The sequence below is a fragment of the Gadus macrocephalus genome, chromosome 12 (assembly GCF_031168955.1).
Source record: "Gadus macrocephalus chromosome 12, ASM3116895v1".
NCBI lineage: Eukaryota > Metazoa > Chordata > Actinopteri > Gadiformes > Gadidae > Gadus > Gadus macrocephalus.
Genome location: NC_082393.1, coordinates 24,736,167 through 24,763,704, shown reverse-complemented (window position 1 = coordinate 24,763,704; position 27,538 = coordinate 24,736,167). Strand labels below are relative to the sequence as shown.

The window sequence follows — 27,538 nt, the reverse complement described above, 5'->3', positions numbered from 1 at the left end:
ACATCCTCCCTCCCTCCCTCCCTCCCTCCCTCCCTCATTGTCTTCATGTCACGACCGTTATTCGACGAGTCTCTCCGTTCACCGTTCACTGTCCGTACACTGAACACAGAAATCATCACAATCGTTGAGAAGGGTCCACATTTCCACCAATCCGGGTCATTATTCATATTACACTGTGTCTGTTTCAGTCCATCTCTGCTGGATTTTGACAAAAGACCATCTCCGGTCATGGCACAGTAAAATCGAATGCTGTAAAAAAAAAAAAAAGAAGACTTTTATAAAAAAAAATGGGGGAAATTGCAGAGTAGAAAGTCTGCGTGGAATCTCCCCATCTGCCTCTCGTATCTCTACAATTGTCTCCGTACCGAGCAGACATGGTACTTTATCCGTCTCTTTCCGACCCTCCCTGCTAAACACTGCTCTCAGGGAGAGGGTAGGAGGGAGAGTGCCCAAGACAAACAGGGTGCACTGGGAAGATAATGTAGTCATGCAGAGGATTGAGTGGACGAGAGAGAAGTGGAGAGAGGCACAGCACAAAGGAGGTAAGATACGGACAGGGTGGATAGAGAGAAGAGGATGGACTGAGATAGGGAGCATTTGGATGTTTCTTTGGGGCTCATTAATACTCACAGCACTGCGTTGTCGGAGGCTGCAGAGGCCTCTCCTGCTCATCTTGGTAACCGAACTGTGCAAATGAGAACCGGGTTAGGGGAAACCAAGAACCTCATCACCTGAACACTCAAAGGGGGGTGGAGTTGGCGGTGGATGAGGGGGGCAGGGGGGTAGAGACTGGCGGGGTAGGGGGGGAGGAAGGGAGGAGATAAGAGACAAAAGGGAGGATGAATCCTCCTCGATTCATACAAATCTCACAAACAAGACTTTGATCTGAATCCCGACGCTTCTTTGGCCAAATCCATTCGACTTACTTCCCCCCCCCCCCCCTGAGATCAACACAAACTAATCCATGAGGACTTTGGACGGAATCTATACAGATCTGTACCACTTTTAGTTCGGGAGCGTCTGGTGTCTTGGAAATGCCAGCTGGGTCGGCCCATCTGACACGAGCACATGACAGCCTTCAGAGTCAACATCCGCTCCGATAAAAAGAAGAAATGCCGGATACATGAATAATAAACCAGTTCAATTTGATGGGATTCATGTGCAACTTATTAGGATTCGTTAAAAAAAATAACTAGGATAGGGTAGGGGGTGGGGGAGGGGAGTCTTGGGATGAACAGGAGGTCAGTGTGGATGTAGGACATGGGGGGGGGGGGGGGGTGGATGTGGTGAAAGAGAAGACAGGGGGCAGGTAAAGGAAGCAGATCTTACGTCTTGGTCTCTCATGGCGTTGAGCTGTTCCAGTTTCTTGGCCCAGTACCTGGCCTCCTCCTCTGGAATATCTGCAGCAGCAGCAGCACACAATGCAAGGGTTGGAAACCACAATCCCCCCCCCCCCCCCCACGCCTCGCCACCGCACTCCATTGAAAGGCAACAAAAGGGACCTGCGCTCTGAAGGCGACGTCCTCTGAGCCCGCGTGACAAGAGGCAGCGGTGGACGTGACGGCTGCAGTAATTGCAGTTTTCGTCTTTCTTTTCTTTTTTTTTTTTCAAAGGAGAACCAAGAGAAATATTTTCTCAGAAACACTAGGAGTGACACTTAGACCCAACCGCCAGCACCTAGTTAACACAGCAGGCTGAGAATAGAGCGATCACGTGCACTTTCAATAGAATAGCACAGGACCACAATGTCACTGTCTCTGGATAAACCTCCTTTAGAATTGTAGACACCTATAGGTGAGAAGGCTGTCAGATTCCGGAAGTAAATGCTGATTGAGGTATGACTGGAACGGTAAAACCTTACGATAAGGATACATTAATTAACCATTGTTTAATATTAGTTAATGCAGAAATAAGCATTAACTAACATTGAATTAACAGTTAGTAATAATTTATTATGGTGTTCATGTTTACTAATATAATTCATGTTAACCACGGTAGTGCCTGTTCATGTTGCATAAGCTATTCATTTGTACATCATTTGATAGTTATCCCTCACCCTAGCCCCAATGCTATATTATAATGCTTCATTTTAGTTTTTTTTAAAGAATTATTTTAGGAGGTTTTTCTTATTTTTATTGTAGAGTGAGTAAGACAGGAAGTTATGGGAGAGATAGAGGGGAAGACACAAAGGACTACGGGCAAGAATCGACCCCCGGTTTGCTGCGATCCGGACTGGGCCTTAATGGCACGCGCTCTTTCCGGTGAACCACCGGGGCCCCCCTGCTTATAACTTCAGCGACTAAGGCTGATACTGGTTGATTCATGTTCCCTTGTTATACAGGGAGACCCTGGGTTTACCTAGGGGCAGCTCAAAGCGGGTGTCCAGCAGCAACCTGTGGAAGGTGGGGTCTTTGGTTCCACAGATCTCGTTCTCAGCCATGATGACGTTGGAGTCCAGGGTGAGCCACGTGCCCGGTCCGTCCTGAGAGAGGACGACAGCAACAGCCTCTATGATGAGGAGGACCACGATGATGATGATGATGATGATGACGACGATCCCGTAGTCCATCCTGGCTGCTGTGTCTCCGAGGCTGAACCACTAATCTCTCTTGGCGTCTCTCGCTGGTCGACGCTCGTCTTATTTCCGCTTTATTTGCGATCTGAGCCGTTCACTGCCGTCTCTCCGTGCGCTCTAAAAATAGACCGCCGTGTAACGACTGCGGAGAGGCAGGATGTGGAGACGCTCCCGCTCTGAATATCTTTCATTTTCACTCCACAAACACTGCGATCACCAGACCAACAGTACGGTCCCCAACAAACCACAGAAGTCATATTCATACGTCTCACATCTGGACTTCCTATAGCAACGACACGTCATTAGCATCCTATAGGGGCTAGGCGTTCGGAACAACGTGCACGCCCGTCATGGTGAATGTGGGAGGGCGGGGCTTAGCAGTACCTCATTTGATTGGCGGATGCTGTGCAGGGGGATCCACAGAGTGGCCACCATGGTGTCCCAGATCAGGCCTTTGTTCCAGACCTCCACCGTCAGCCCCAGGTCCAGCCGGTTGATCTCGCTGCACAGCCAACCAGACAGCAGCGTCAGACACAGGAAGTGACACACAGGATGGAGCAACCAGACACAGGAAGTGACCCACAGGATGGAGCAACCAGACACAGGAAGTGACCCACAGGATGGAGCAACCAGACACAGGAAGTGACCCACAGGATGGAGCAACCAGACACAGGAAGTGACCCACAGGATGGAGCAGCGTCTGACAAAGGAAGTGACCCACAGGATGGAGCAACCAGACACAGGAAGTGACCCACAGGATGGAGCAGCGTCAGACACAGGAAGTGACACACAGGACGGAGCAACCAGACACAGGAAGTGACCCACAGGATGGAGCAACCAGACACAGGAAGTGACCCACAGGATGGAGCAACCAGACACAGGAAGTGACCCACAGGATGGAGCAGCGTCAGACACAGGAAGTGACATACAGGATGGAGCAACCAGACAGCAGAGTCAGGCACAGGAAATGACACACAGGATGGAGCAGTGTTAGACACAGGAAGTGACACACAGGATGTGGTGAGGGATACATCCACAGAGGAATGGATGGGCAGACAGACACACACACAGACACAGACACACACACACACACACACACACACACACACACACACACACACACACACACACACACACACACACACACACACACACACACACACACACACACACACACACACACACACACACACACACACACAGACAAACACATAAAGATCGAAAGAATAACAGACGGACAGACGGACAGACGGACAGACGGATAGACGGATAGATAGATAGATAGATAGATAGATAGATAGATAGATAGATAGATAGATAGATAGATAGATAGATAGATAGATAGATAGATAGATAGATAGATAGATAGATAGATAGATAGATAGATAGATAGATAGATAGATAGATAGATAGATAGATAGATAGATAGATAGATAGATTGATAGATAGATAGATAGAGAGATCAATAGTGGTGCCTAACATACAGCTATAGAGCAGACTTTGTGAACAGTCCCTGGTTCCTAAGCATCTTGTGGAGATTGCGTCCCTCAAGCCATCCGGGAAAACTAATAATAGCAACGGCTCTGAGATGAAAGCATGTCTTATATTTTTCTAAAGCCAAGGAAATAATCTGGTAAAGGGCTGACTGGGTTCCTTCTCGATGCCCCAAGAAAGGCAGGGAAGAAGCAGAGACAACAGAGGAGTGAGAATGACCGGCTCCTAGTCTAACGTATAGACGTGGTACGCCTTGACGGAACATCTGCATCTTCTCCTGCTTGTTCACCAGTCGGAGTTTGGGCTTCTTAAAGCATGCTGAGGGAAATGCTTTAATGCCAAACCCTACACACGCACGCACGCACGCACACACACACACACACACACACACACACACACACACACACACACACACACACACACACACACACACACACACACACACACACACACACACACACACACACACACACACACACACACACACACAGCGAGGGAGAGAGAGGTTTTAAGGCAGGAGCAAGCCTTTAGGCTGACAGCCGATGTTTCCTAAAAGCCTCGTGAGATCCTGCGGCTCTGTGGAAAGATCTTCTCCTCCCAAGGGACTAAAGAGTCATTCCCCAGCAGCCTCACTGCTCTTCAGATAAATAGATGGCAATGTTTTCAGATAGTAGTAGTAGTACTACGGCAGACAGAGTGGTGTCTTCACTATTTAATAGGACCTCCCTCAAGCCTCGTGGTACACAACAGACGGCTTTACTACAAACCAGAGGGAGCCTGGGCTGGTTTAGTTTCCTGAAGGAGAACCTGATATAAACCACAAGGAACTCCTACGTGGTGATGGTCCAAGGCTGGAGGAGAGTGAGAGAACGGCAAGCATGTGAGCAGCTGTGTGTGTGTGTGTGTCGATGTGTGTGGATGTGCGTGTCTGAGAGAAAGAGACAATGAGAGAGAGGGAGAGAGAGAGTGAATGAAAGAGAGAGAGAGAGAGAGAGAGAGAGAGAGAGAGAGAGAGAGAGAGAGAGAGAGAGAGAGAGAGAGAGAGAGAGAGAGAGAGAGAGAGAGAGAGAGAGAGAGAGAGAGAGAGAGAGAGAGAGAGAGAGAGAGTGAATGAAAGAGAGAGAGAGCGATATTACAGAGCACGAGAGAGACAGAGAGAGAGAGCGAGAGCAATAGAAATATTAAGAGAGAGGAGAGAGAGTGAGAGTGAGAGTGAGAGTGAGACTCACAACATGAAGTCCTGCTCCCAGCAGGGCTGGCCTCCGCGCACGGCGATGGTCGTGCTCTTGACATTCTGCACCTTCAGCGTCACGTATGTGTTGAACTTTTCTGTTGAACAAAATAACATGGATGTCATTAAATGCTTGTGTGTGTGTGTGTGTGTTCGTGAGTGTGTGTTTGTGAGTGTGTGTGCGTGTGTACATGTGAGTGTGTGTGCGTGTGTGCGTGTGTGTGCGTGCATGCGTGCGTCCGCGTGTGTGCGTCCTGTGTGTGTTTGGATGGGGTATGTGTGCAGTTCAATTAGCCGTAAATACAGGTCAGCTGTAACTCACCTTGCGGTCCATCGAGCTTGGCTTTCTTCACTGAAAAACAGAGGAGGAGAAAAAGAATCCAATGAGATGATCCAGTGACTACCCTGAGCACCACTAAACTAAAGAGCAATCGATGTGCATCATATACATCTGTATGAGCTGCACCTCTTATACAAGATGCACCTCAGATCGGGAGGGGGAGCCGTGTGACTGACAGCCTTCGCACGTCGCCAGATTGACACCTTCACTGCTCGCATTCCCCCTCAATCTCGCTGGCTACCACTCACTCGGCCCCCCGCCCTCCAACGCGGTGGTGGTCCTACGCCTGACCACCTGCGTATCACTGAGACTACGCCGCTGTCTTCAGCCCAGGGCTGGAGCCTGAGCGCGGCCTGGTGCTCCAGAGGGAGCCCCTGGTGTTTACACATCAAAGGATGCAACGGACCAGTCGGAATTCCGACTCGCTCAAGAGACAGAGGTCTGGAGAACGGGGATCACCTCAACCAATCAGGTGTGAGATATATTTGTCAAGGTGGGTCATTCGCATTGGATGGAGTGTAGGAGGCAGTCTAAAGCAAAGGAAGCTCCATCACTCCTTAAGGTGTCACTCTCAACTCTTTTAAGAACCCCTGGACGTACCCACAGACTTTTAAAGAGACGGCGACGACAGAAACTACTTTCATTATTCATTTAATCCTGTGCCGTGACAAAGTGAGGCAGTCTTAATTGTGGAGTAACTATTCATAGCCCACTTTCTTTCAATCATCCCGGTTGAATTCTTCCTTTGGTTAAATCTACATCTAAGAGAAGCACAGTTGAAATATGTGCTTTTGAGAGGATATTCAAGAGAGCGTCTCTGAAGGGAAGGCTGTGGGGACCTCTGGACCGCCGTGCAGACGGTACCCTGTGGATGTATAAAGAAGGTGGCTACCTCATTGAATTAATCCAAAACCACTTTGGGACATTCAGTCTGAGAATACAGAGACCATAGTGCATAGAGTTACAACGCAGCTACGAAGAGAAGAGATCGGCAAAAGATTGAAATTCAAAAATATGCACATTAAATATACTATGTTCATTCGTTTTTTTACAGGGTTAGGGTTATAAATCCGCCAAAAGTCTAATTTGCTTGCGAACGGATGCATCAAAAAGATAGCTTCCAAATCAAGCCCTCTCAATCAAAATGTGTCCGCCACTCTCCTCCCCCAGCGGACTGTGAGTAGTGACTTTGAGTAGTGACTGTGAGTAGTGACTGTGAGCAGTGTCTGTGAGCAGTGACTGTGAGTAGTGACTCGGAGTAGTGACTGAGTAGTGACTGTGAGCAGTGACTGTGAGTAGTGACTGTGAGGAGTGACATGGAGAGTGCTTCAGTGAATCGCCCTGTGAGTCAGGGACACAGGAGCAGGCACCAGGGCAGCTTCTATAAATAACCCCTTCTCAGCGTGATAGTATCACATACGGTTTCTTTAATCAGTTTGATGAGTGTCTCAGCTGCACGTGACGAGGTGGGTGGTTTGGAAAGCCACCGTGAAACTTTAAGCCCCCCGCCCCCCCCCCCCCCCCCCCCCCCCCGGTATTGGTCTTGCTGACACGGCAGTGACCTTATCCTGTCCGTAATATCGAGAGGCTCTGATGTAAAAGAAGCCAATCAACAACACACACCACACCTCTTCTGCCTGACACCCTGCTGTCCTCACCGAGGCCGGCTCTGGATTCCCCTCTGCCACTCAGTCATGCAGTCACTCAAACAGACTCTCCCCCTGCCATGTGGAGAGGGTGCACGTGTGCTCCCTCTCTCCCCTCTCCCTCTCCCCCCCTCTCTCTCTCTCTGTCTCTCTCCCTCTCCCTCTCCCTCTCTTGCTCCATTAATCTCCCTGTGCAGCCAAGCGCGAGCCTCACTCCCCATGACTAAAAATAACCACTTCAGTGTCATCACAGGAGTGGATCGGGGAGGGTCGCGAGGGGGGGGGGGTATGAGCGTGTGAGCGTGTGTGTGAGCGTGTGTGTGTGGGTGGTGGTGACAGTAGGAGGAGAAGGATTCCCTGTGCTCACAGGCAGAGGCTGAACCGACAGGGCCGTGACTGCGAGGAGGCGGGCGGTGAGTAGGGGTGGGGAACTGCATCAAACGTAGCCGAGTGGCACCGGGTTCTGGCACGACGGCGCTCAACCGAGAGCAACGCCGCTCCGCCGGAGCGATTAGAAGAGCCCCGTGTTCTGTCCGTCAGCAGAGGCTGAACACCGGCCACACCGTCCAATCAAGTCACACGCCACCCGCTGAATGGTTAAGGGGGGCTTTCGCTTTCATTGAGTTTTTTCTATGAACAGTTTAAAGGGGACCACAAGGAAATAAGCCTTCGGGCTTTATTGTGTCATCCCTGACTATTTATGTATTTAAATGTATGACACAGAGTGCTGTTTCATTCTTTGTTTACATAAAAACTAATCCATCAATCAATCAATTAATCAAGGACCGAGAGTTTCATAGCAGATGTTCCGAAAGCCGAAACAAACAATTAAGTGATGATTGAAATGGTGACCGAGCTGGATTCGGGCTAAAACCTCATTTGTGAATATCTTACCTTCCACGTTTGTGTTTGTACATTCGACATGAAGGAATAAATCACTACTTCCATAGACATCATAACATGATCCTTGTACACATTGGTTGTGATTCAACCATACATCGCTAATGTGAGCCCGGTGAGAGATGTGTGGTTAATGAGGTCCATGCTCCTCTATGACCTGTTGTCTGTTGTTCCGTGAGGACAGTGTTGGAAGTTGTGGTGGTTAGGGGGGGATTATCCATAGTGGTTAATGTTATACTCGGGCATAGCACATGAAAATGGCCACCTGTTCAGCTGCTTTTGTTTGCTCATGATATCAAATTCTGGTTTACACACTGGTGTGCACACACACACACACACACACACACACACACACACACACACACACACACACACACACACACACACTTGTACAAAGCATTCAATATGAGGGCTTTTCCTTTGGGAATAATGACTCAACGTCTTTCAGTGATCACACATCCTAGAGAAAGTATGAACCATACAGACTGATGAGCAAAATAATACACCTGAACTAATAGGACAATCAAACATTTCAATGGCAAATGGTTACAATTCAAAAGATGGTTGCTATGCCAACACATGCCGTGGAAAACGGGACTACAATGACTTTTCTCATTGCTGTCATCAGTCCCATGTTGCCAACTACACACTTTAAACGGCCATTATCAGTGCAACAATCGATGTGTGTAGTGAAAAAGAATATGAGTGTTGTTATTATTAGTGTAGCTTGTTAAAATACAATAATACTGTGACAACAGCCACATTAAAGTCTCTTACAGATGGATTGCACCTAAAACACTGGAGACCCAATCTCTATTGACTTCGCCTCAAGAGAATAACCTCAGACATGCAAACAACCCGAGGACACAACGCATCAACACCTTCCCGCAAACAACGTTCTATTCAGCCATTGAACACAAGCAAGGCTACTAATTACTCCTCATTCGTTGGGAGATGACGGGCAACCATAAGGTTCAGAACCCTTTATAAAACCCACAGGCCTACAGCCGGCACGCTTTTGCTATGCGCAATTACGCACGAGCAGCTAACTAAAGTGAAAATGAAACAATAGACTCGGAAAAAAAATTGAAATATCTTAACGCATTACCAACCGCAGACAACTTCAACGTCCAACACAGCTGTCATTAAAAGTAATAATTAACTAACGATACGATATCCAATGGATATCCCCACATTTAAACAAAGCTGGAAAAATATGGGTTCCAAGTATATTTGCCATGTGTGTGCTCATACAGGCCTAGATGTGATTTGTGATATTTTTTTCTCAAATCTGATAAAAAATATCTGCCTACAAAACGGAAGCATTGATAAAATCTGAAATCTTAAAAAGTTAAAACAACGCGTAAATGAATCCGAAAGCTCAAGACACCCTCACAGGCATGTGGTTGTCGGAATGACCAGAGGGGTAAAGGGCTAAAACAAGGTAGAGTCTACTTACCACCGACACACAACAATGACATCTCTCCAATGAGCCTATAGTTGTTGAAGAATTTCTTCACAGGAATGTTTTTTCCTGTAATAATCTGGAGGCTACAACACCCTTTTCGTAACGGGGAGGTCCACCGTCGCTTCTCTGCTTGGCCCTTTTACGCCTCGTCCCATGGACGACCAAACTGATTCCTTGTCGCGCAAGACTAAACACGAGTCTTTCGGATGTTGGAGTTAAAAATATATTTTATCCGCCGGAATCAATGACTATCCCCCCACCCCCTATTCCCAGCTCTCCGCTCCCCGACACACAGCCATCTTGTTCAGCTTCAGCACCAGTGCTGCGAGAACAGCTACCGAGAGTGACGTCAGCGCGGTGGGGAGGGGGGATCAAGCTGGCTACTACTGGAAATACCTGAATGTACTGTCACCCTGTCCAAAATGTTTATTCATGATTATTCAGTTAAAATAGCTGAGTTAATGGAAAATATCGAATAAATTTACATTTTGATACATGAATGGGTTATATGACAAAGTGTGCATTTCCCTGAAACGTGTAGTTATTTTTTCTAATATACCTTAATGTTGAATATAATGCAAATGAGCCATGTTGTAGACCAGTTATATCTTCGAAACTGATGTCCACTCTACAAGTAGGCTTCCGCCTCTGAAATTGGACTTTAAAAATGTGTATTGCGTGGACCAATAGCTACCTCTAGTGATGGAGCGCATGACGATCAGGTTTGTATCCATATCACTTCAATGTCTTGGGTAAATGCACTGTGGAAGGGACTCAAAGGAATTTAACACAATGACTCGGGCGTCTCTGACGGTTGCACTTTAGAGACTTAACATGCTTTGGTGTCTACATACCATTTTAACAAATTATTCAAATAAATATTCCACACCTTTTGTCCCTTCCCTGTCACACTTTCATGTTGTGAAACTGCAAAATGTTTATGTATTTATATATACATATATATCCCATCAACAGTTTATAATTGGAAACTGCTGTTGAGCTATGGTTATATACACACACAACTAAATAACACGATGATTTGGCAAGATCGAACTACATCACCATAATTTCGGATAAATTCACAGCACAGGAACACATTGAAGGAACTCTAAATTGCACAGAAAAAAAATAACTGTTATTTTATTACAAATAGAGGCAATGAATTAACTGAATAGGTTGACAGATGATACAAATAATCTTGACAAATATAAATTCATAAGAGTCCCGCAGGATCTCATGCATGACGCCAACAACCTACCACTTTAATGTCCACCATCTCACAGGAATATAAGAACAATATTTGGTCATTCAACAACTCACCCTCCGGGTTAAGCACTAAATAAGGAGCATTCAGCCAGTCATTTGTTCCAATGTATGCTGCAGGTGCTCTTCATCAGGTAAAAGGGGGGGGGGGGGGGGGAATCATTTCGACGTGACACAGCTGACCGCTTTATATTGCTTTGAGGTACAGGCCTCGGGGACGTATGCCAACTACACATTAGTTCTCTAAAGTGATTACAAGGGCTGGGCCTGTATTGAACAGGCTGTGCTGTGCACAGACTATGAAGATAGGTTCACTGCTAACACCTAATACCACAAGCAGAGCAATTGAAGAAATAATAAAATCGATCGTGTTTTTTTTTTTTTTTTTTTTTACATTTAGCGCTTTTATGAATAGCAGCTCATCACAGGTCCTACCAAACCACCTCTCCTCTGTGAACTGAACTGTGCATGCTTCCCCACAGACACAGCGGCCACGTACACTGACAAACAACGCTGGTCACGGTGTTCGCGTTCCACGTATGCGTGTCACATGCCGTGGAGGCGCGCTGATGCCTTGTGTGCAGCACTTGTGCTTAAAAACGTTCCTTTATTGTCCCTGCCGTGGTAAGCCACAATGTTCCTCCGGACGGCTCCAGGCTGGCCCGACCCCACCGTCTGGCTGCTACTGCCTCCGCTCCCTTCTCCACGGACTCGTACGGGGACATTGTGGCGCTGCCCTCTTCATAGTTTCTCACTGGAATGTCGTTAAGGAATGGCGATTAGTCCCAGCTCTACTAGTCCACACTTTACAGAGATGCGAAGATGAAGGCTTTCATACAAGATTGGATGCGCCCATTCTATGTACATTCAGAGTGGGTCAGAGTTCAACATGACTCTACATAGCCTCCCCGGGTACCCCTCCACACCCACACCCCTCTTAACGCACTTATTATATGTTGTACGTCCTTGAACTTAAACATTGTACCTAGCATTGTGTGGCGTCTTATCCTAGCTATCGTTGTTGTATATGGGGAATGGGTTGACCTAACAATTGTTAGTGCTTGGCACCTGGTTCTATGAACATCCTCACTGTACCGACAGCCATATATTGTTGTTTCTCTTTCTTCTGACAAATGTACTTATTGTACGTCGCTTTGGATAAAAGCGTCTGCTAAACGCACTAAATGTAAATGTAAAATCCACCATCATTTCAGTTGTAAATATTTGAGTTCAAGTGAATCCCTGTCTACTTGGGAAACAGAGGGCCTTGGCTTACCTGTCCAGGTGAGACAAGACTTCCCGCACCTGGTTGAGCAGGGTGCGGTGCTTCACGGGGTTGCTCTCCAGCACCCCACTCAGACGGCTCAGGTAGGAGTCCAGGGAGCCCATGGAGGGGGTCTCACCGGTGCCTGAGGAGAAACCGCGTGGTCCTTTACCTTGGTCCGGAGGACTCAAACGTCTGGGTAATAAAACCCATCATAAACATCTTTCCTGGCTTCACCAAAACCTCTGTCACCGATAGAATCCGGCATAATGAATATCTTGAAAATGGAAACAATAGTGGTAATCCTTGAGCAAGATACCTAAGCCTTAAATGCTCATATTTGTCTGAATGCAATCGATAAAGTCCTCTGCCAAATGCCTTAACGGTCAATAGTCCAACGGCCAATCCCATCTCCACCCCTTCCCCCTTGTCTGAGGGGGTAAGAACGTTAGAGGGGTAAGAACGTTACCCTAAGAAATGAGACACCTTTCCATTACCGTCGCGTCGTCATCGCCTGACGCTCGCGGACCGCTACGTCTACAGAGGCCAAAATATCCCAGTCCACTTTACAGCATGAGTCTGTGAGTTAATGATAACTGCTACTGCCTCCGCTAGCTGCCAAATTTGTGGGACGGCAAATTTGGCAGCTAGCATGAATCCTTACTAGTTGTTATCGGAGGGCTTTCCTCGAAGCCCGCCCTTTCAAGTGTGATCCTTCGGAAGCTTCATTTCCAGGGCCTAGCCCTTAACCCAAATGGGGATTGAGACAGCCCTACCCCTCACATGAACGCGCAAGAACAAGGGGGAGGGCGAAGGGATGGAAATGGGATTGGCCCTAAATGTGGCAAAACCTGCCCTATCCTCTGGGTCCGAGAGAGGGAGCGGCCCGCTCACCTGGCAGGGCGACCGAGGAGAGGCTGCTGACCAGCGTGTGCTTGATGGCCAGCAGGTGCTTGTGGAGGGCCTGGGTGCGCAGCTCGTCCTGGCCCAGCTCCGCCTCCAGCCGGTCCTTGGCGCTGCACATGTCCTTGATGTGTCGCTGCAGCACGGCGTTCTGCTCCTCAAACTCCACGTTGGCCTTCCGCAGCCGCCGCAGCTCGGCCTCGCGCGCTGGGACCCGATGCAGGGGAACCCAGAGGGGGGAGAACCAGAGGGGGGAGAAGGGGGAGAAACAGAGGGGGGAGAAGGGGTAGAACCAGAGGGGGGAGAACCAGAGGGGGGAGAACGAGGAGAACCAGAGGGGGGAGAACCAGAGGGGGGAGAACGAGGAGAACCAGAGGGGGGAGAACCAGAGGGGGGAGAACCAGAGGGGGGAGAACCAGAGGGGGGAGAACCAGAGAGGGGAGAACGAGGAGAACCAGAGGGGGGAGAACGAGGAGAACCAGAGGGGGGAGAACCAGAGGGGGGAGAACCAGAGGGGGAGAACGAGGAGAACCAGAGGGGGGAGAACGAGGAGAACCAGAGGGGAGAACCAGAGGGGGGAGAACCAGAGAGGGGAGAACGAGGAGAACCAGAGGGGGGAGAACCAGAGGGGGGAGAACCAGAGGGGGAGAACGAGGAGAACCAGAGGGGGAGAACCAGAGGGAGGAGAAGGTTAGGATGTGCAGACTTAGGTCCCGTCCACACGGGCGAAAAACAATCTTTTCCCCACCGTTTTCCTTTGATGCGTTTCAGGAATATCTCCACAAAGACGGAAAGCGCATCGAGCTGTAGAAACGCTGTAGAACGTATTCAAGGCGCTGGTTCTCCGCAAAAAAAGTAGAGCGCATCAAGCTTGCGCACAACCAGCCTGCGCGCTGTATACAAACAATCAGTCGAGGAGGATATAGCAGTTGTTAAACCTTTTAGATTGAGCAGAAATACTTTGTATTAATGTACAGCTGGAATACGAAAACGTATAGATCCGTTTTTAACTTATTCACCCTGGGAAAAGTCTGTTTTCGGGCACCGAAAACACCAGATCCGTCTGGACGGTCGGCCCAAACACCCAAGACGTATGTGTTTTCACCCAAAAAAATCGGTTACGTGTGGACGGGGCCTTAAAAGGTGACATATTATACCACCAGGTGTGAGTGTGATTGGCCATTACAAGCCGTTTGGAAAATCTGCCTCTTCTGATATCATATCATGGTAAAATATGTCACCTTTTACATTCGAGTGCACATATTCTCCTCCTTTATATACATCCATTTATTTCTCTATTGTCCCCATTGTTTTATGATAAAACAAACTGCATCTCTATGTCTATGTTGTAGGTGTGGGTGGTATTAGCAAAAATGCATATCACTATTATAACATATTATAGTAGTCCTTCTTAGTTAAAAAGGTAAAATATGTATTTTTACCCTTCATAACCAGAAAGAGTGAAGCATTGGACATAGTATGAATTAAAATTTTACTTCAGCTGTTGATGCATTTTTTTTTATTGCATTTTTTTTTATTGTTTACTGTGTTAGCAAACAGCTGCATGAAATTTCTAACCCCATCCGCCAATTTGTAGATTGGACATTTTTCTCTCTACAAATGAAAGCTTACTCAACAAACCAGCAGACCATTCTTTCAAGTGATTACCTTTATTCTGGTCCAGAAACTCTTCTGTGAAAATAGGGATATCAAACCGGGGGCACAGGTCAGGCGCCTACAGAGACAAAATGAAGAAAAACAATTGAGATATTTCTCAGCCAGGTCAGAGAGGCGACTGGACAACATTATAGAGCAGAACAGTGAATGTACCCTTTGTATCCCGGATCCTGAGCTTGTGTTGATGATCACAGAGGGCGGGTCCTCTGAACAGGGAAAACAAAGATTAGTATGCACTTACATTACATTCAGTCGTTCAGCAGACACTTGATTCCAACAAGGGTGGCTGAGAACAAGCAAAGCATTCAATACACATTTATAACACAATTTTAAAAGCTAGAGGGCCAAACTTCAGAAAAATAACAACTGGACGAAGTAAAGACAGAGGAATCAACAAGATAAGTTTACTATTTCAAATTTTCAACTCTTTCCAACAAAGGATTGGATTTAGGTACAATTTAAGAGCTATAATTAAAATGTTATTCGTTATTACAATAGCCATCCATCGGCTACTTGTGAGAGAAAGCTCCGGTGAAACATCTGCGCTGGTTGACTGAGCACGGCTGCAGCACGAAACCGTTTAGATTTGAGTCCGCTCCTGATACATATCTGACAACTGAGGGCATCTCTTCCCTGCCAGGCATGGGGCATCCGTCTTGCATGACAATCACAAGGGCAGAAATCCAACAATTCTGAACGGTGGAGGGGAACTTATCAAGGGAGGGAGCAGAGGACGTGATGTATTTCGATTTTCTTTTTCAAAATCATCTCTCTCTCTCTCTCTCTCTCTCTCTCTCTCTCTCTCTCTCTCTCTCTCTCTCTCTCTCTCTCTCTCTCTCTCTCTCTCTCTCTCTCTCTCTCTCTCTCTCTCTCTCTCTCTCTCTCTCTCTCTCTCTCTCTCTCTCTCTCTCTCTCTCTCTCTCTCTCTCTCTCTCTCCTTAGAGGACGCTTCAACGCCCATGTCCTTTTATTTTGAGGGCTCAAGGGAAAGGGGGCGGAGAATAGCCAATGGAATGCCGTCATCCTCTGGATGTGGGTGTTTACCCTTCTTAAGTGAAAAAAATGTAACGTCTGCAGCACTGCTTAAGCTCCAATATTAATTTATTTATAAAAAATTAAAAGCAACGTTTCGACCCTATATGGTCTTCTTCAAGCAAATGGTGAGACTCACTTAATGAGGGGATATATATATTGGTCATATGATCAGCTGACCCAAAATGTGACCAATGTCAGCAGCATTAACAAAGACTAAATGGCCTGATTGCCCCACTGTTTACCTTTCTTGACCTTCTTGTCCTGGATCTTAGCACTGGTGATCTGGTACGCCTCAGTCTGCTGATACTCCTTCAGGTCTCTGGCGTATTGAACCTTCTCCCGCTCCGCCTCGTCAAGATAGCGCTGCGGGACAAACTCCATACGGTTATATCTGATCGGTCACAGCTCAAGATATTTAGAATATAGCGATTCCCGCCCTCATCCATTAGGGTGAATGGCAATTTCGGAGACTGGCAACTATTGAAAGACCTCAATAGATTCAGGTATGTGTGCTGTATGGGAATTTGTTGTGTAGGGAAATTCTGGTTGTAGATCAGCAACCAGATACAACAGACAGGTGATCAGGTATCTGGAAGATTACCTGCTTGTCGTTAGGGACCAACCGACTCCACTCTGCCCCAAGCCTCTTGGTGATTTCTGGGAAAGGCAAATCAGGGTATTGGGCCCGCATCTGCTCTCGGCGTTCATTAAGGAACCGGACATAACCGGTTACCGGTGCTTTGGGCCCGTTAGGAAGAACCTTCTTCCTTTTCTTTCCTTTGGGCCAGCCCCTCTTTCTTGGCTGTACATGTGGGAGATTGACCATACTATTATTAGTATTATTATCATGAGGGCCATTGTGCCTGTATCTCCTGCTTTGTCATCAATATCATTCAAAGTAAATCATATTAAAAAAAAAATTGACTAGTTTACAAATAGAGTATAGAAGGGATAACGGGCAAAAAAGTAGCACATGTTAAGAATGTTCACTGCTGTGCATTATTTTTTATTAGATTGATAACTATTTTCTGAAATAAGGTGTCCCAAATAGTCACCTCATCATGGACTGGATCAGACGGGTTTGGCCCCTTCGCCTGCGTTCCTTCGCCCTGTTCCTGTTTCACGCCGCCCATATCCTGCGTCCAAACAGAAAGCAAACAACCTCCATAGGACAACTGCAAAATAGGCCGTTCAATTTATGCGATGGGATACATTATGCAATAGTAAAATATTGACACTGGATGTGTGGTGGAGCACAATCTCCTACATGTTAGAACAGTCATCTTTTAAGACCGCCCGTGTGTGCGTTGCTTTGATAACTTAACAGCGGGATATTTTCTTATAATTAAAGACTTGATAGCAACTTCATGATGGGAGGCTAACCAAACGAGCCTAGCCGGTTGGTTGGCTCATACTACGCTGTTCGCATGGCACGTATAATATGCACAATAGGTAAAATGGTAATCGATGTTTCTTCCCACAGAGGGAAAATGCACAAACCACAATGTATATCTGTAGTGTGATAATTGTTTTCCATCTGTATTGCGTTTTCTTCGTAAAAATCTTTATACTTTTTTATCTAAATGTTTATTACTTACCCTATCATGAACCTCTCGACCAAGCAGGAAGAGTAACTGCAATGTGATTGGCTAAGGCAGAGCTTGGTCTTGATTGGTTGCTCACCCCCATCCCCCACCTTGTTCCCCTTTTAACGTGCACGCGCTTTACATGCGCGTTATGCGAGTTGGGACTTGAATAACGGGGTAATATGCACACTTTTTACAAATGTATTAAAATTACCTATATAAACCACATGACATATTACACAATTAATTTTGTTTTGTGCCGATCGATTTTTGCCTGGATGTCAATGTACATCCGCCGTTTTGGGAGGTAAAGGAAACGCTATTATTCAATATTAATAATAAATTCTAATCTGAATTGAGTGTGAATTAAAAGTGCTTGTTATGCCAAAGGCATCGGTCGTTTTTGTTCTTATAATTTAAATAATTGGAAATGATAGTGTCGAACAGTGGTCAAACTGAGTGCATATTTGGAATCTTAAGTTTTCTAACTTGCTCAATATATTAGGTTACACAAGGAATTATCCTTTAACCCTCTACATGGCATTACATTATCTCAGACCATGAACAGAGGAAAAATAAGATAATACAATTTTTTCACATTTTTACCGAACCAAGAATGGATGTTATTGTTATAACCGTCTGATCGTGATGTCTTTGTGCTCAGAACTGCTCTACGCACCGTGTCGACTGATCCAAGATGGCTCCTATCTGGAGAACTTTTATTCAGTAGGGGATAGCATTTATTTTATTATTGTAGAGAGCCAAAGAATAATTCATTATACAAAAAAGATGCAAACATAAAAGCAGTGAGGTGGACCGTTTATACAGCCTGTAAGACCTCATTCCCCATTCCCCTTTGAGCCCTGAAATCAAGATAAGCATTTCTGCAGTAGGCCTATGCCTGTGTATATGAATATTATCAGACAAAACGTATGAATACATACATTAGCACTCGCAGACCATATCGTTATTGCCCCACTGAAACTTATCAGATTACCGTGTCTTACACACACAGAATTTGTATACAGTACGTGTTTATAATCAGTCCTATAGCAAGACGTGACGTGGTATGCACGGTTATTCACGATTCTTTGTGAGGGAATATGGAGAGAATAGCATCACTCTCATCATTAACACTCTTGGAAGAGTTTAGTTTGAAAGAGCAGAAGATAAAAGATCTACACAATTCCTTACAGAAACGACATCCCTAACTGATGAGACACAAACCAATGTATTTTTTACCCAACGCTTGTGAAAATATATCCCAGCTAAAACATCAAATTCCTTGCTTTTCTCATTAATAGGTTAAAATAGGAGATCTCGATCTCGGAGCCAAGTCGATGAAACGTGAGACATGAAAAGAAAAATAGATAGCAAAAATACCCAATAGTAAAAAGTGATGCCTAAACTTCCATTTTCAGGATATTGTGGCGCATACCACCTGTTGGTAATGAATATCGTGATGTGGTCAAACAGGCATGGCTGTATACGGACAAGACTCGATATTCAATATAGATTATAGATTTCTAAACTTCATTAGCATTCGTCACACGTTAATATATTGAACCGATATTTAAATAGCCCCTTCAGTTCACAAGACACCCACTGCTTGACGGTTGGCAAGTAGTTTAGCCTGGGGCAATCATTTACGACCAGTAGACAAAAGCCAAAGCCTTATCTCCAATGCTGGAGGGGTGCGACTGAAGGGCGAGGACTTCATGATGGCGGAATTTCGAAGCACTAGGTTCACAGAGTAGCAAACACACCCATAGCGACTGCTGATCCACTTGATTCAGAATACAACTCCATTGACCATTATTAAAATAGTCAAATTAAGCAGTGCAGACATGGTTTTTAACGAGTTACCATTTATAAAGGTTGGATACTTAGCCATATTTGTCCACTCATTTTATAAAACAACAGTGTCAATGATAAAAGTGCAACGTATTCATCTGGTTTGTGCAAACACCTCCCACCACAAAAAGTCTGGACAGAAGTGCAATTTTTATTATTCCTTTATTTATGGTTTACCATTTTTTTTGTGTGATTTCAATCCATTTGGCAAACAGTGCTCATTATGATTTGTACAGTCCTGCTCCAACATGAAGGTAATTTAATGAAATGGGTTAGGGAATGATGGAATCCGGTTACATTTTGTCCAGGTAGTTGTCCAGCAGCGGGATGCCTTCCTTGATTCCCTTGCGCTTGCGGATGTCGGCGACGACCTGGAAAGGCTTGGTCGTGGGGTCCTTGGGGTCTCCTGGGAGGATCTGCCAATGGTCGAACACGCACTGGGGGAAGGCCTGACCACCGGTGTTGGAGCGCAGATCAGCAGTGAAACCTGAAGGGGACACGGGGAAGAGGTCAAAGACCACATCGAGACGCGTCCTACGGTCGGGGCCATTACTGGCCCGAATTACAAAGCTGCAGTGACGCCGGCGTTTCAGGACTGGACTTACCGAACGATTCGTTGACAGGCAGGAAGGCCTTAACAATGAACATTGGGGTTCCCATGACTTGACACTCCTCGAACACGTGGCCACGTCTCCTGTTCAGCACACCGTAGATTCCACCAACAACTGCCTCTGGGCACTGAAGGAAACAGCAGCGCCAACGTTAGCACATCCAACTAGCATTAGCAAAACCATGCAATTCTCCTTCACCCACCGAAAGTCATCCGAGATCATTATATATAAAAGACGACATGGTGGTTTTTGCATTTAAGACATGTATTCTAAACTGCAGGTGTCCATTTTATTCAGTCCTGCCCTTTACACCAGATATTAGGGTTGCCGCGGTGTGGACATTTTCACACCGAGTAATACGCTTGTGTCAACACCGGTATGAACTTTGAAACTATAGGTCAACCGCCATCTTCTCCGTCAACTCTCCTCTCACACTCGGTGACAGCGGCTGGCAGCGCGCCAATTCTCGGCGTCTTATAACGTTCTATATATAATAGGATAATATAATTTTATACATCATAATATCACGGCCAAAAGCTCTGTGCGCCTCCGGATGGCCCTTGCGCGGGGAGCTCACGTAGGGATTGGGCTCCGCGGGGTTTGTTCACCGGCGTTGCTATGGTTACCGGTCTTGTAAGGAAGCACGTCAATTCTCGGCGCGACAATTCTCCCGCACACAGCAGAACTGTGGCCTATTCTACACATTTTAATTTTCTTAATTATATTATTCATTTTTACTGAATTTTACTGAAAACTCGGTGTTGCCGGTGTGCAACACCGAGTAAACGGTGTTGGCCTCCACACCGGTAATACCGTGGCAACCCTACCAGATATCCATGTCAACATTTACGATGTCATTTAAATCGAATCTGTCCAAAATTCATTCTTCAATACTGACTATGCACAAGCCTTCCTTCTGGAAGATCACGATGGCATTAAACATTGATGGACATAAGGTTCGTAATGTTGAACTACCATGCTCAGAGTCAAGGTTATCATCACTAGACATTCAGGTCAAAGTGAAGAATGGTTTATCTCATCACTTGCAGGAATTTCAGTTACATATAGCACCAAGACTGCGCCAGCCAACCGGACGGATGAGCCGTATTTTATTGCAGTCACATAAACGCCAGACATCAGTCAAGCGACAACGGCCGTGGCTTTGAACACTGAAACAGTTCGAGGACCCCGTACCTGGATCTCCACAAGGTACACGGGCTCCATGAGTCTGGGCTCGGCTGTGAGCTGGCAGGCGTACAGCACTCGGCGGGCTGTGGGAATGATCTGGCCACCACCACGATGGATCGCATCAGTATGCAGGGAGACGTCATGGACGTCGTAACGGCAGGCACGCATGTTCTCTTCACAGAGGACACCCTGGAGAAGGCAGCATAACGTTACACATCCGCACCATGCATCACAGGACACTTCCGACGTAGAGTGGTTTACATTAAGAGACAGGTCTACCAAGTGTGTGGTTGTGATGTGCAGCACAACCATAGCGTTTAAAATAAATGAACAAACCTCCTTGGAGGCCCACTGGAAGCCGGCGACCACGCTGTCCTTGATCTCGTTCAGGTACTGCACTCCCTTGGTGACGTCCACCAACAGGTTGGGGCCGGTTCCGTCGGGTCCGAAGCACCAGATCTTACGGGCCTCGCCTGCGTCCCACTCGTATTTGTCTACGAGGTAGCGGGCGCGGGCCTTGAGCTCCTGGCGGGGAGTCACGTCTCCCTTCTCGATGTCCTCGGCCAGGCCGTCGGGGAAGGGGCGAGCCTTCATGAAGAGACGGTTGTGCTTGTTGGGCGACTTGGACAGACACATGATTGAGGATTCCTCGCTCACGGTCTCTCTGTAGGACACAACGGGGTCGGATTTCTGCAACAAACAAAAAAAAACACAATAAATTAGAATGAACTCACAAGCCAGATAAAACCCTGCATTCATTTCTAAATTCGACCTTTAATCCAATTACAATAAAGTTGTATAGCTCTGGATCACGGGTACAGTCTCAACGGGCTGTATATCCATGAGCCCCCTGGCCCCGGTCTTATACGTGTCCACTTTACCATTTTTGTATCTTAGTACGTCGTTATTTATATTTACAATTTATTGTAAGTTAAACAAATTCTAGGGCTTTAGGTAGCACACCGAGACCCGAGTACTGTATTTCATGTGAATGTTAAATGACAATTGAAGCATCCTTGACTTTACCTTGAGGGGCACACAGGCGTGATCCTCCTCCAGATCCTTCAGGCAGATCTCAAGATGGAGCTCTCCGGCTCCAGCCACGATGTGCTCTCCGGACTCCTCAATGATGCACTGCACCATGGGGTCGGACTTGGCCAGACGCTTCAGGCCTTCCACCAGCTTGGGGAGATCGGCGGGGTTCTTGACCTCCACTGCCACCCTCACCACGGGGGACACGCTGAACTTCATCACCCTCATGTTGTGGGCCGCCTCGAAGGTGGTGATGGTACCGGTCTTGATGAGGTACTGGTCCACTCCGACCAGGCCGACGATGTTACCGCAGGGCACGTCCTCGATGGGCTCAGTGTAACGCCCCATCATGAGAATGGTCCTGAAAAAATTAATTGCCCAATGACACACGACGTTGGGAAAAATAAATAAAATAATAATCATACAGCAAAAAGAAAAGTGCTGCAGGGGAGATTTAAGAGCCATCGTTTAATTTGTACTAGTTATTAATGGCCATTGGCGAGCTAAATGCTCGTTGAGATCATCGTTTCAGTGCATTCCTCCATGGGAGCCTATTTGGATTACTCCTGGCTAATTCCTATTCAGGGAATCTCAATTTTTGAGCTTTGATAGATATCGGGCATGTTCGAGCAAAATACAACACTTCTAAATGACTGGACGGATGTAGCAGAGGGGGCGTTTCCTCATAGTTCACATTAAGAAAATCCTGCTGTTCCACGAGACGCTTGAAAATATTTAGACAACAAAAAACAAGTCCATACCTCTGGATCTGTTTGGTGAAGAGATCCTCCTTCTTTCCAGGGGTGTAGTTGGGTCCCATGATGCGAACCTTCAAGCCAGTGGAGACTGTGCCAGAGAAGACACGCCCAAAGGCATAGAAGCGTCCCTTATCGGTGGTGGGCACCATCTTGGAGATGTACATCATCAAGGGAGCGCTGGAGTCACAGTTCTTGATACCTATGGGAGGAAGAAGTCTACCGTCAAGCCAGCTACAAGACCAAACATCCACAACAAACTCCCAAATCTGAAGTCCCTCTACAATTATGGGAGAACACCATCAAGTAAAGCATTGGGTCAGACCGATGACATCTTAAAACGGTTCCTCTTCTTACCCATGGCGGCCTCGTCATCTCCAGGTCCTTCGTAGAGCAGCTCACAACGGTACCTCTGGGCGGTGACCGGGGAGGGCAGGTGGATGGCGATCATCTGAAGCAGAGCCTCTCCGGCTGGCAGCCAGCGACGCATCACGGCCTTCAGCAGGGGCTTGCCCTCCTTGTCCTTGTCTTCGGTGTCAAGCTTGATGTCGAGTTTCTCCAACATGGCGGCTGCCTCTTCCTTCTTGAAGTTCATGATGGCATCGAACATCTGTGGAGGAAAGGATCATAATGTTGAAAGCCAGACACTGATCGCAACCACGTTATTCCAAGACACGTTATTATACCACGCTCAGAGTCAAGGTTATCATCACTAGACAATCAGGTCAAAGTGAAGAATGGTTTTATCTCATCACTTGCAGGATTTCAGTTACATGTTTACAGCACTAAAGACTACGTCAAATAAAACTTGGGGGCATCTTACGCAACAGCATAACAAGGCAAATTTTCTTACTAATGAATGTCATCACCTTGTAGATGGGGTCCAAGATGAGGTGGACGAAGGTACGGGACAGCACGGTGTTCTTGGATCCAGCACAGGTCTTGGTGAACTTGTTGGTCTCTGGGTCAAAGAACCTTGAAAATAACAGGTGCATCAGGTAAAGCTTTATGTCAAACTAGACATGACTAGACTTTGGCTAAAGGTTGCATGCAGCGAGGAATTACCTTTCACCCCACAGTTTCTTCATCATGGCCTCAACCTTCTTGCATCGCTCCTCTGGTGTGAGGGTCAGGTCTCCCTTGGCGGCATACTTGGCGATGAACTTCTCTGCAAACTGCTTGAGGGTGAAGGCCCAACCGTGAAGCCCGGAGCCGAAGCCAACGGTACCAATCACTGGATCGATCTGTGAGGGGGTTCATAACGTTTTAGACTTGACATTTTAATATTTATCCAAGTTTAGGTTAAGGCCCAATCCCATTTCTAGCCCTTACCCCTTGTTTTGAAGGGGTAAGGGGAAGGCGTAAGGGGTAGAGGTAAGGGGAAGAAATGGGATTGGGCCTAAAGCTGCTCAAGACTCACGAAGATGAGGCCCATGGGTCCACCGTCGTCTTCTCCGTAGGTGGAGATGATGACGTTGACGGACTCAATGATACGCTGGAAGGTCTGGTACAGCCTCTCGGGCTCCAGCTGCAGCTCCAGCAGAGCGCGGTCCATCTTGTTCATCATCAGCACTGGCTTGATGCGCTCAGCAATGGCCTGACGCAGCACCGTCTCAGTCTGCACACAGACACCTGTAAAGAGAAATTGGAGTTTAAGGTAGAGTCCTGATTTTACCAGTACGGTAGGCGGGCCTATATCAGTTTGGTCACCTCATGCTTAAACCCTTTAACAATGATAACAACCAGTCCATTTCAGAAATAAACTCTGTCCATACATGCCTGAAAAGTAATGTCATGGTAATTTTGCCGCTAGCACACAGCCCATTATGAATTCATTCTAATTCACAATGTAACCGCAAGTAATTGTCAATCCGGTTTGAAAAATGGCTCAAACCCCTTTTAACTAATAACAGAATGACATGCACGATTCATATCCTGATGTATATGATCAGTGGTCTTTGCCAATTGCTTCTCTTTTTTTTTGTCTCTTTTGTCTTCCGGACACAAAAGCAAAGCACGACGTTTAGGGCTGGTATGTACAGGTGCACAAAACTTTTGTTATATAGAAAGTAGTCAGCGATGCTTTGTCTTTCTGGTGAAAAGGAAGAGCTGATCCAGCTACCATAGACAATGAGAGAATCTCATCTTCATCCCTGGTTACCCCACAACTTGTTTGGTTTTTAATACAACCAATTCAAACACTTAAAATGAATACGCGATAATCCTTTTGCAGCATTAATGCCCATTTTCCTTACCGGACACGCAGTCCACCACGACCAGGGCGCCATCAGTGACACGGAGAGCAGCAGTCACTTCAGAGGAGAAGTCAACGTGCCCAGGGGAATCAATGAGATTGATCAGAAAGCCATTGCCATTGATGCCTTGCTTGATGAAGGCAGTGTCGTTTTCGTGCAGCTCGTAGAAGAGAGAGATGGCGCTGCAGCAGGAAGAGAAGTAAAGTATTAACCGTATGTTTTGGAGGACAGAACCAGAGTTACATGTACAGAACTACAACATCCATAATTTACAACGGAGCATCCCCATGACGACACAAGGGCAAGTAAGGACACTCACGTGGACTTGATGGTGATGCAACGCTCCTGCTCATCTTTGCGGGTGTCCGTGAAACGGGTCTCGCCAGCACGTGATGAGGCGATGATACCGGCCTTGGACACCAGTGAGTCGGTCAAGGTGGACTTTCCATGGTCAACGTGCGCAATGACGGACATGTTCCTGATGTTTGCCTTTTTGTCCATGATGGCACGGATCTGGTCTATTGTAAAGTTCACCTGGAATTAGATTTGGATTAGTAGGAGAATTAGGTTTGTAATTCGTGTTCAAAATTAATATTCAGAGATAAATTTACCCGTTCCAGAGTACCACATTCACCTACTATCATGTAAAGGGTGCTGCCAAATTGCAGACTCCTCAAAGCTGACTCCTCTGTTGTACATATTGAATACTGTGCGTTTGGGCATTACTCAGCTTGAATCCAGTAGTCCCAACTATGCTACACCACAAACTTCTGATCCCAACAATGCTCATTTCCTGTTAAGGATATTCTAAGAAAAATGAACTCATTCTTGCATGAATATCATTCGCAAATGTACACAGTTGCCAGTCTACACGACGAGGATTTCAAACATTTAGTTACACATAACAGTAGACGGCGGGCCGGGTTTGCGTTCACCCATTACGCGCCCACAGAGCCTCGCCTATGCCGACATGATTGGCTGAGATAACTATGAAGCGAATACAAGTGATCCGCCCCGTTCTTCCAGGTTGGAGTCCGCCTGCCATGTATGATACTTGGGCATATCTGACGCAACACTCCTAGAAAGATGTCAAGATTTGAAGCTTCTACTGTCAACGACAATTGGGGCCAACTACGCAGCGAAAAATAAAAACGCCTTCTCATTGCACCAAACACCGACACTTAACATTCAGGCCATCACGCAGAATCCGCATTTGGCACAAAGGCCTCAAAAAGGGCGTTAGGCATTCGCCATGTATATTTTAATACGAGGCAGTAGGAAGCGTTTGGGGAAATGACCACTACTGGTCATTTGTGTCGTTTATAAGTTGATAACGGATCGATGCCACGTAACGTGCTGATGGGGACATGGACGTGGGGGGGGGGAAACACACAGCAGCCAGCAGCCCGGCCTCAACCCGAGCCGGCAAGACGTCATGAATAGGCCACGTGTACAGACCCGGAGCCAAAGGCTAACATCTAGCGGTCTTTTTTTGTACCAACACGCCATTAGATCTTTGAAAGCCAGTCAGTGGCTGGCTTTGAAGGGCAACCCCGCTTATTCACCATTGGTATGACGCAGGGAATACAGAGTTTGGGGTTTATCGTCCGTTGAAATTGATTAGTGCTGCGACAACCAAGGCTAGACACAACCTGGCACCCGGTAACGTCGTCATGGACCGAGACAACCATTTATTAGAATCCCAGCTGTTTAGATCCAATCGGAGATAACATCTATATGACTAGTCATTAGACAACCATACTTAAACACACCTGGCTAGGCAAAGTTCTCATTTTCTAAAAGTTCTAACAATAACCAAAATTCAAAATGGTGGCCAGTTTGATAGACGCAGCGTTCATAGCGGAAACAATAAGGACCCAGGACCCGTTTAAAACTCCAACATAACACGTCAAGAGGGTCAGTCACGGTAGCATATGGCCAGAAAGAAACCAAAAGATGCATAAAATGAATGTTGGAACGTACCATTTTGACGGATGGCGTTGGATTCACTCAGTTGAGGGAAGAATCCTTTATTACACTGCCCACCTCACGAAGGCACAGGCAGGGAAGAGAACGCTGACGTCAACAACGGAGTTTATATACCGGCGCCGTGATCGTGCGCGTGGTTACGTGTGGGCAGTGTCAGAATGACTTGCTTCAGGACTCGGATGATGGATCACGGTCACCCACCAACTCAGCACACAAACTTTAGTGGGGCATGACAAGCATTTATTCACTGCAATATTAATATTATTATACATTATATCGATTCAATATATATATATATGATTGATACATTAGTAGAATAAGAACGTTTATAAATTCTGGTTTGAATACATGACCCGAAACAGGGTTCATTATATTTGGAAAAAAGCTGATGCAGAGCGATGCAGTGACGTGGAATCTCAACGCACATTTCGGTGGAAATTCGCATCACTTGGATGGCAAAAAATGAAAATGC

General features: G+C 46.5%; 3 protein-coding genes and 2 non-coding genes across 6 annotated transcripts in view; all 5 read right to left on the bottom strand.

Moving 5' to 3' along the window:
* The window catches only part of unc13a (unc-13 homolog A (C. elegans)), a 46,320-nt gene extending 36,359 nt beyond the window's left edge, over positions 1-9,961 (bottom strand). Inside the window, exons 1-7 of the mRNA XM_060066299.1 lie at positions 9,646-9,961; positions 5,623-5,652; positions 5,299-5,398; positions 2,960-3,077; positions 2,359-2,482; positions 1,330-1,400; positions 631-685 (exon numbers count right to left, since the gene is read on the bottom strand). Coding sequence (XP_059922282.1) covers positions 631-685; positions 1,330-1,400; positions 2,359-2,482; positions 2,960-3,077; positions 5,299-5,398; positions 5,623-5,652; positions 9,646-9,667 — 520 coding nt within the window. The 5' untranslated portion in view covers positions 9,668-9,961. The remainder of the gene's footprint in view (positions 1-630; positions 686-1,329; positions 1,401-2,358; positions 2,483-2,959; positions 3,078-5,298; positions 5,399-5,622; positions 5,653-9,645) is intronic.
* Positions 9,962-10,767: 806 nt separating this feature from the next.
* Positions 10,768-17,545, bottom strand: hmg20b (high mobility group 20B). 2 transcript variants are annotated; one of them, XM_060066231.1, is made up of 9 exons: positions 17,395-17,545; positions 16,852-16,932; positions 16,398-16,598; positions 16,039-16,159; positions 14,915-14,967; positions 14,753-14,819; positions 13,076-13,291; positions 12,194-12,326; positions 10,768-11,671 (listed from the first exon to the last, which is right to left on the bottom strand). In XM_060066231.1, the coding sequence occupies exons 2-9, from the start codon at positions 16,927-16,929 to the stop codon at positions 11,659-11,661; spliced, it is 882 nt and encodes a 293-aa protein (XP_059922214.1). In that variant the 5' UTR covers positions 16,930-16,932; positions 17,395-17,545; the 3' UTR covers positions 10,768-11,658. The 2 variants fall into 2 exon arrangements, with proteins under 2 accessions (XP_059922214.1, XP_059922215.1); XM_060066232.1 differs by lacking the exon at positions 17,395-17,545 and adding an exon at positions 17,064-17,348.
* A 1,834-nt stretch (positions 17,546-19,379) lies between these two features.
* On the bottom strand, positions 19,380-27,242 carry LOC132468500 (elongation factor 2b). Its single transcript, XM_060066228.1, has 13 exons — positions 27,061-27,242; positions 25,397-25,611; positions 25,078-25,259; positions 24,243-24,454; positions 23,888-24,066; positions 23,692-23,797; positions 23,180-23,432; positions 22,829-23,024; positions 22,062-22,428; positions 21,372-21,725; positions 21,042-21,224; positions 19,842-19,974; positions 19,380-19,723 (listed from the first exon to the last, which is right to left on the bottom strand). The coding sequence occupies exons 1-13, from the start codon at positions 27,061-27,063 to the stop codon at positions 19,530-19,532; spliced, it is 2,577 nt and encodes an 858-aa protein (XP_059922211.1). The 5' UTR covers positions 27,064-27,242; the 3' UTR covers positions 19,380-19,529.
* Positions 20,826-20,894, bottom strand: LOC132470039 (small nucleolar RNA SNORD37). The gene has a single exon (XR_009528579.1). It is a non-coding gene; the product is annotated as a small nucleolar RNA SNORD37 (small nucleolar RNA).
* LOC132470040 (small nucleolar RNA SNORD37) lies at positions 23,512-23,581 on the bottom strand. The gene has a single exon (XR_009528580.1). It is a non-coding gene; the product is annotated as a small nucleolar RNA SNORD37 (small nucleolar RNA).
* Positions 27,243-27,538: the final 296 nt, after the last annotated feature.

Bases quoted from the DNA above. Each gene is read 5' to 3' on its own strand.
- hmg20b (XM_060066231.1), bottom strand. From the start codon at position 16,929: ATGGGCGGCGTGAAACAGGAACAGGGCGAAGGAACGCAGGCGAAGGGG. The intron at 16,599-16,851 runs GTGACTATTTGG...CCACATGTACAG, and splicing joins CTGATCCAGTCCATGATGAG to CCAAGAAAGAGGGGCTGGCC. The intron at 14,820-14,914 runs GTACATTCACTG...TTGTCTCTGTAG, and splicing joins CAGGATCCGGGATACAAAGG to GCGCCTGACCTGTGCCCCCG.
- LOC132468500 (XM_060066228.1), bottom strand. The intron at 23,433-23,691 runs GTGATGACATTC...TTTCCTCCACAG, and splicing joins TCTTGGACCCCATCTACAAG to ATGTTCGATGCCATCATGAA. The intron at 19,975-21,041 runs GTACGGGGTCCT...TGTTTCCTTCAG, and splicing joins TGTACCTTGTGGAGATCCAG to TGCCCAGAGGCAGTTGTTGG.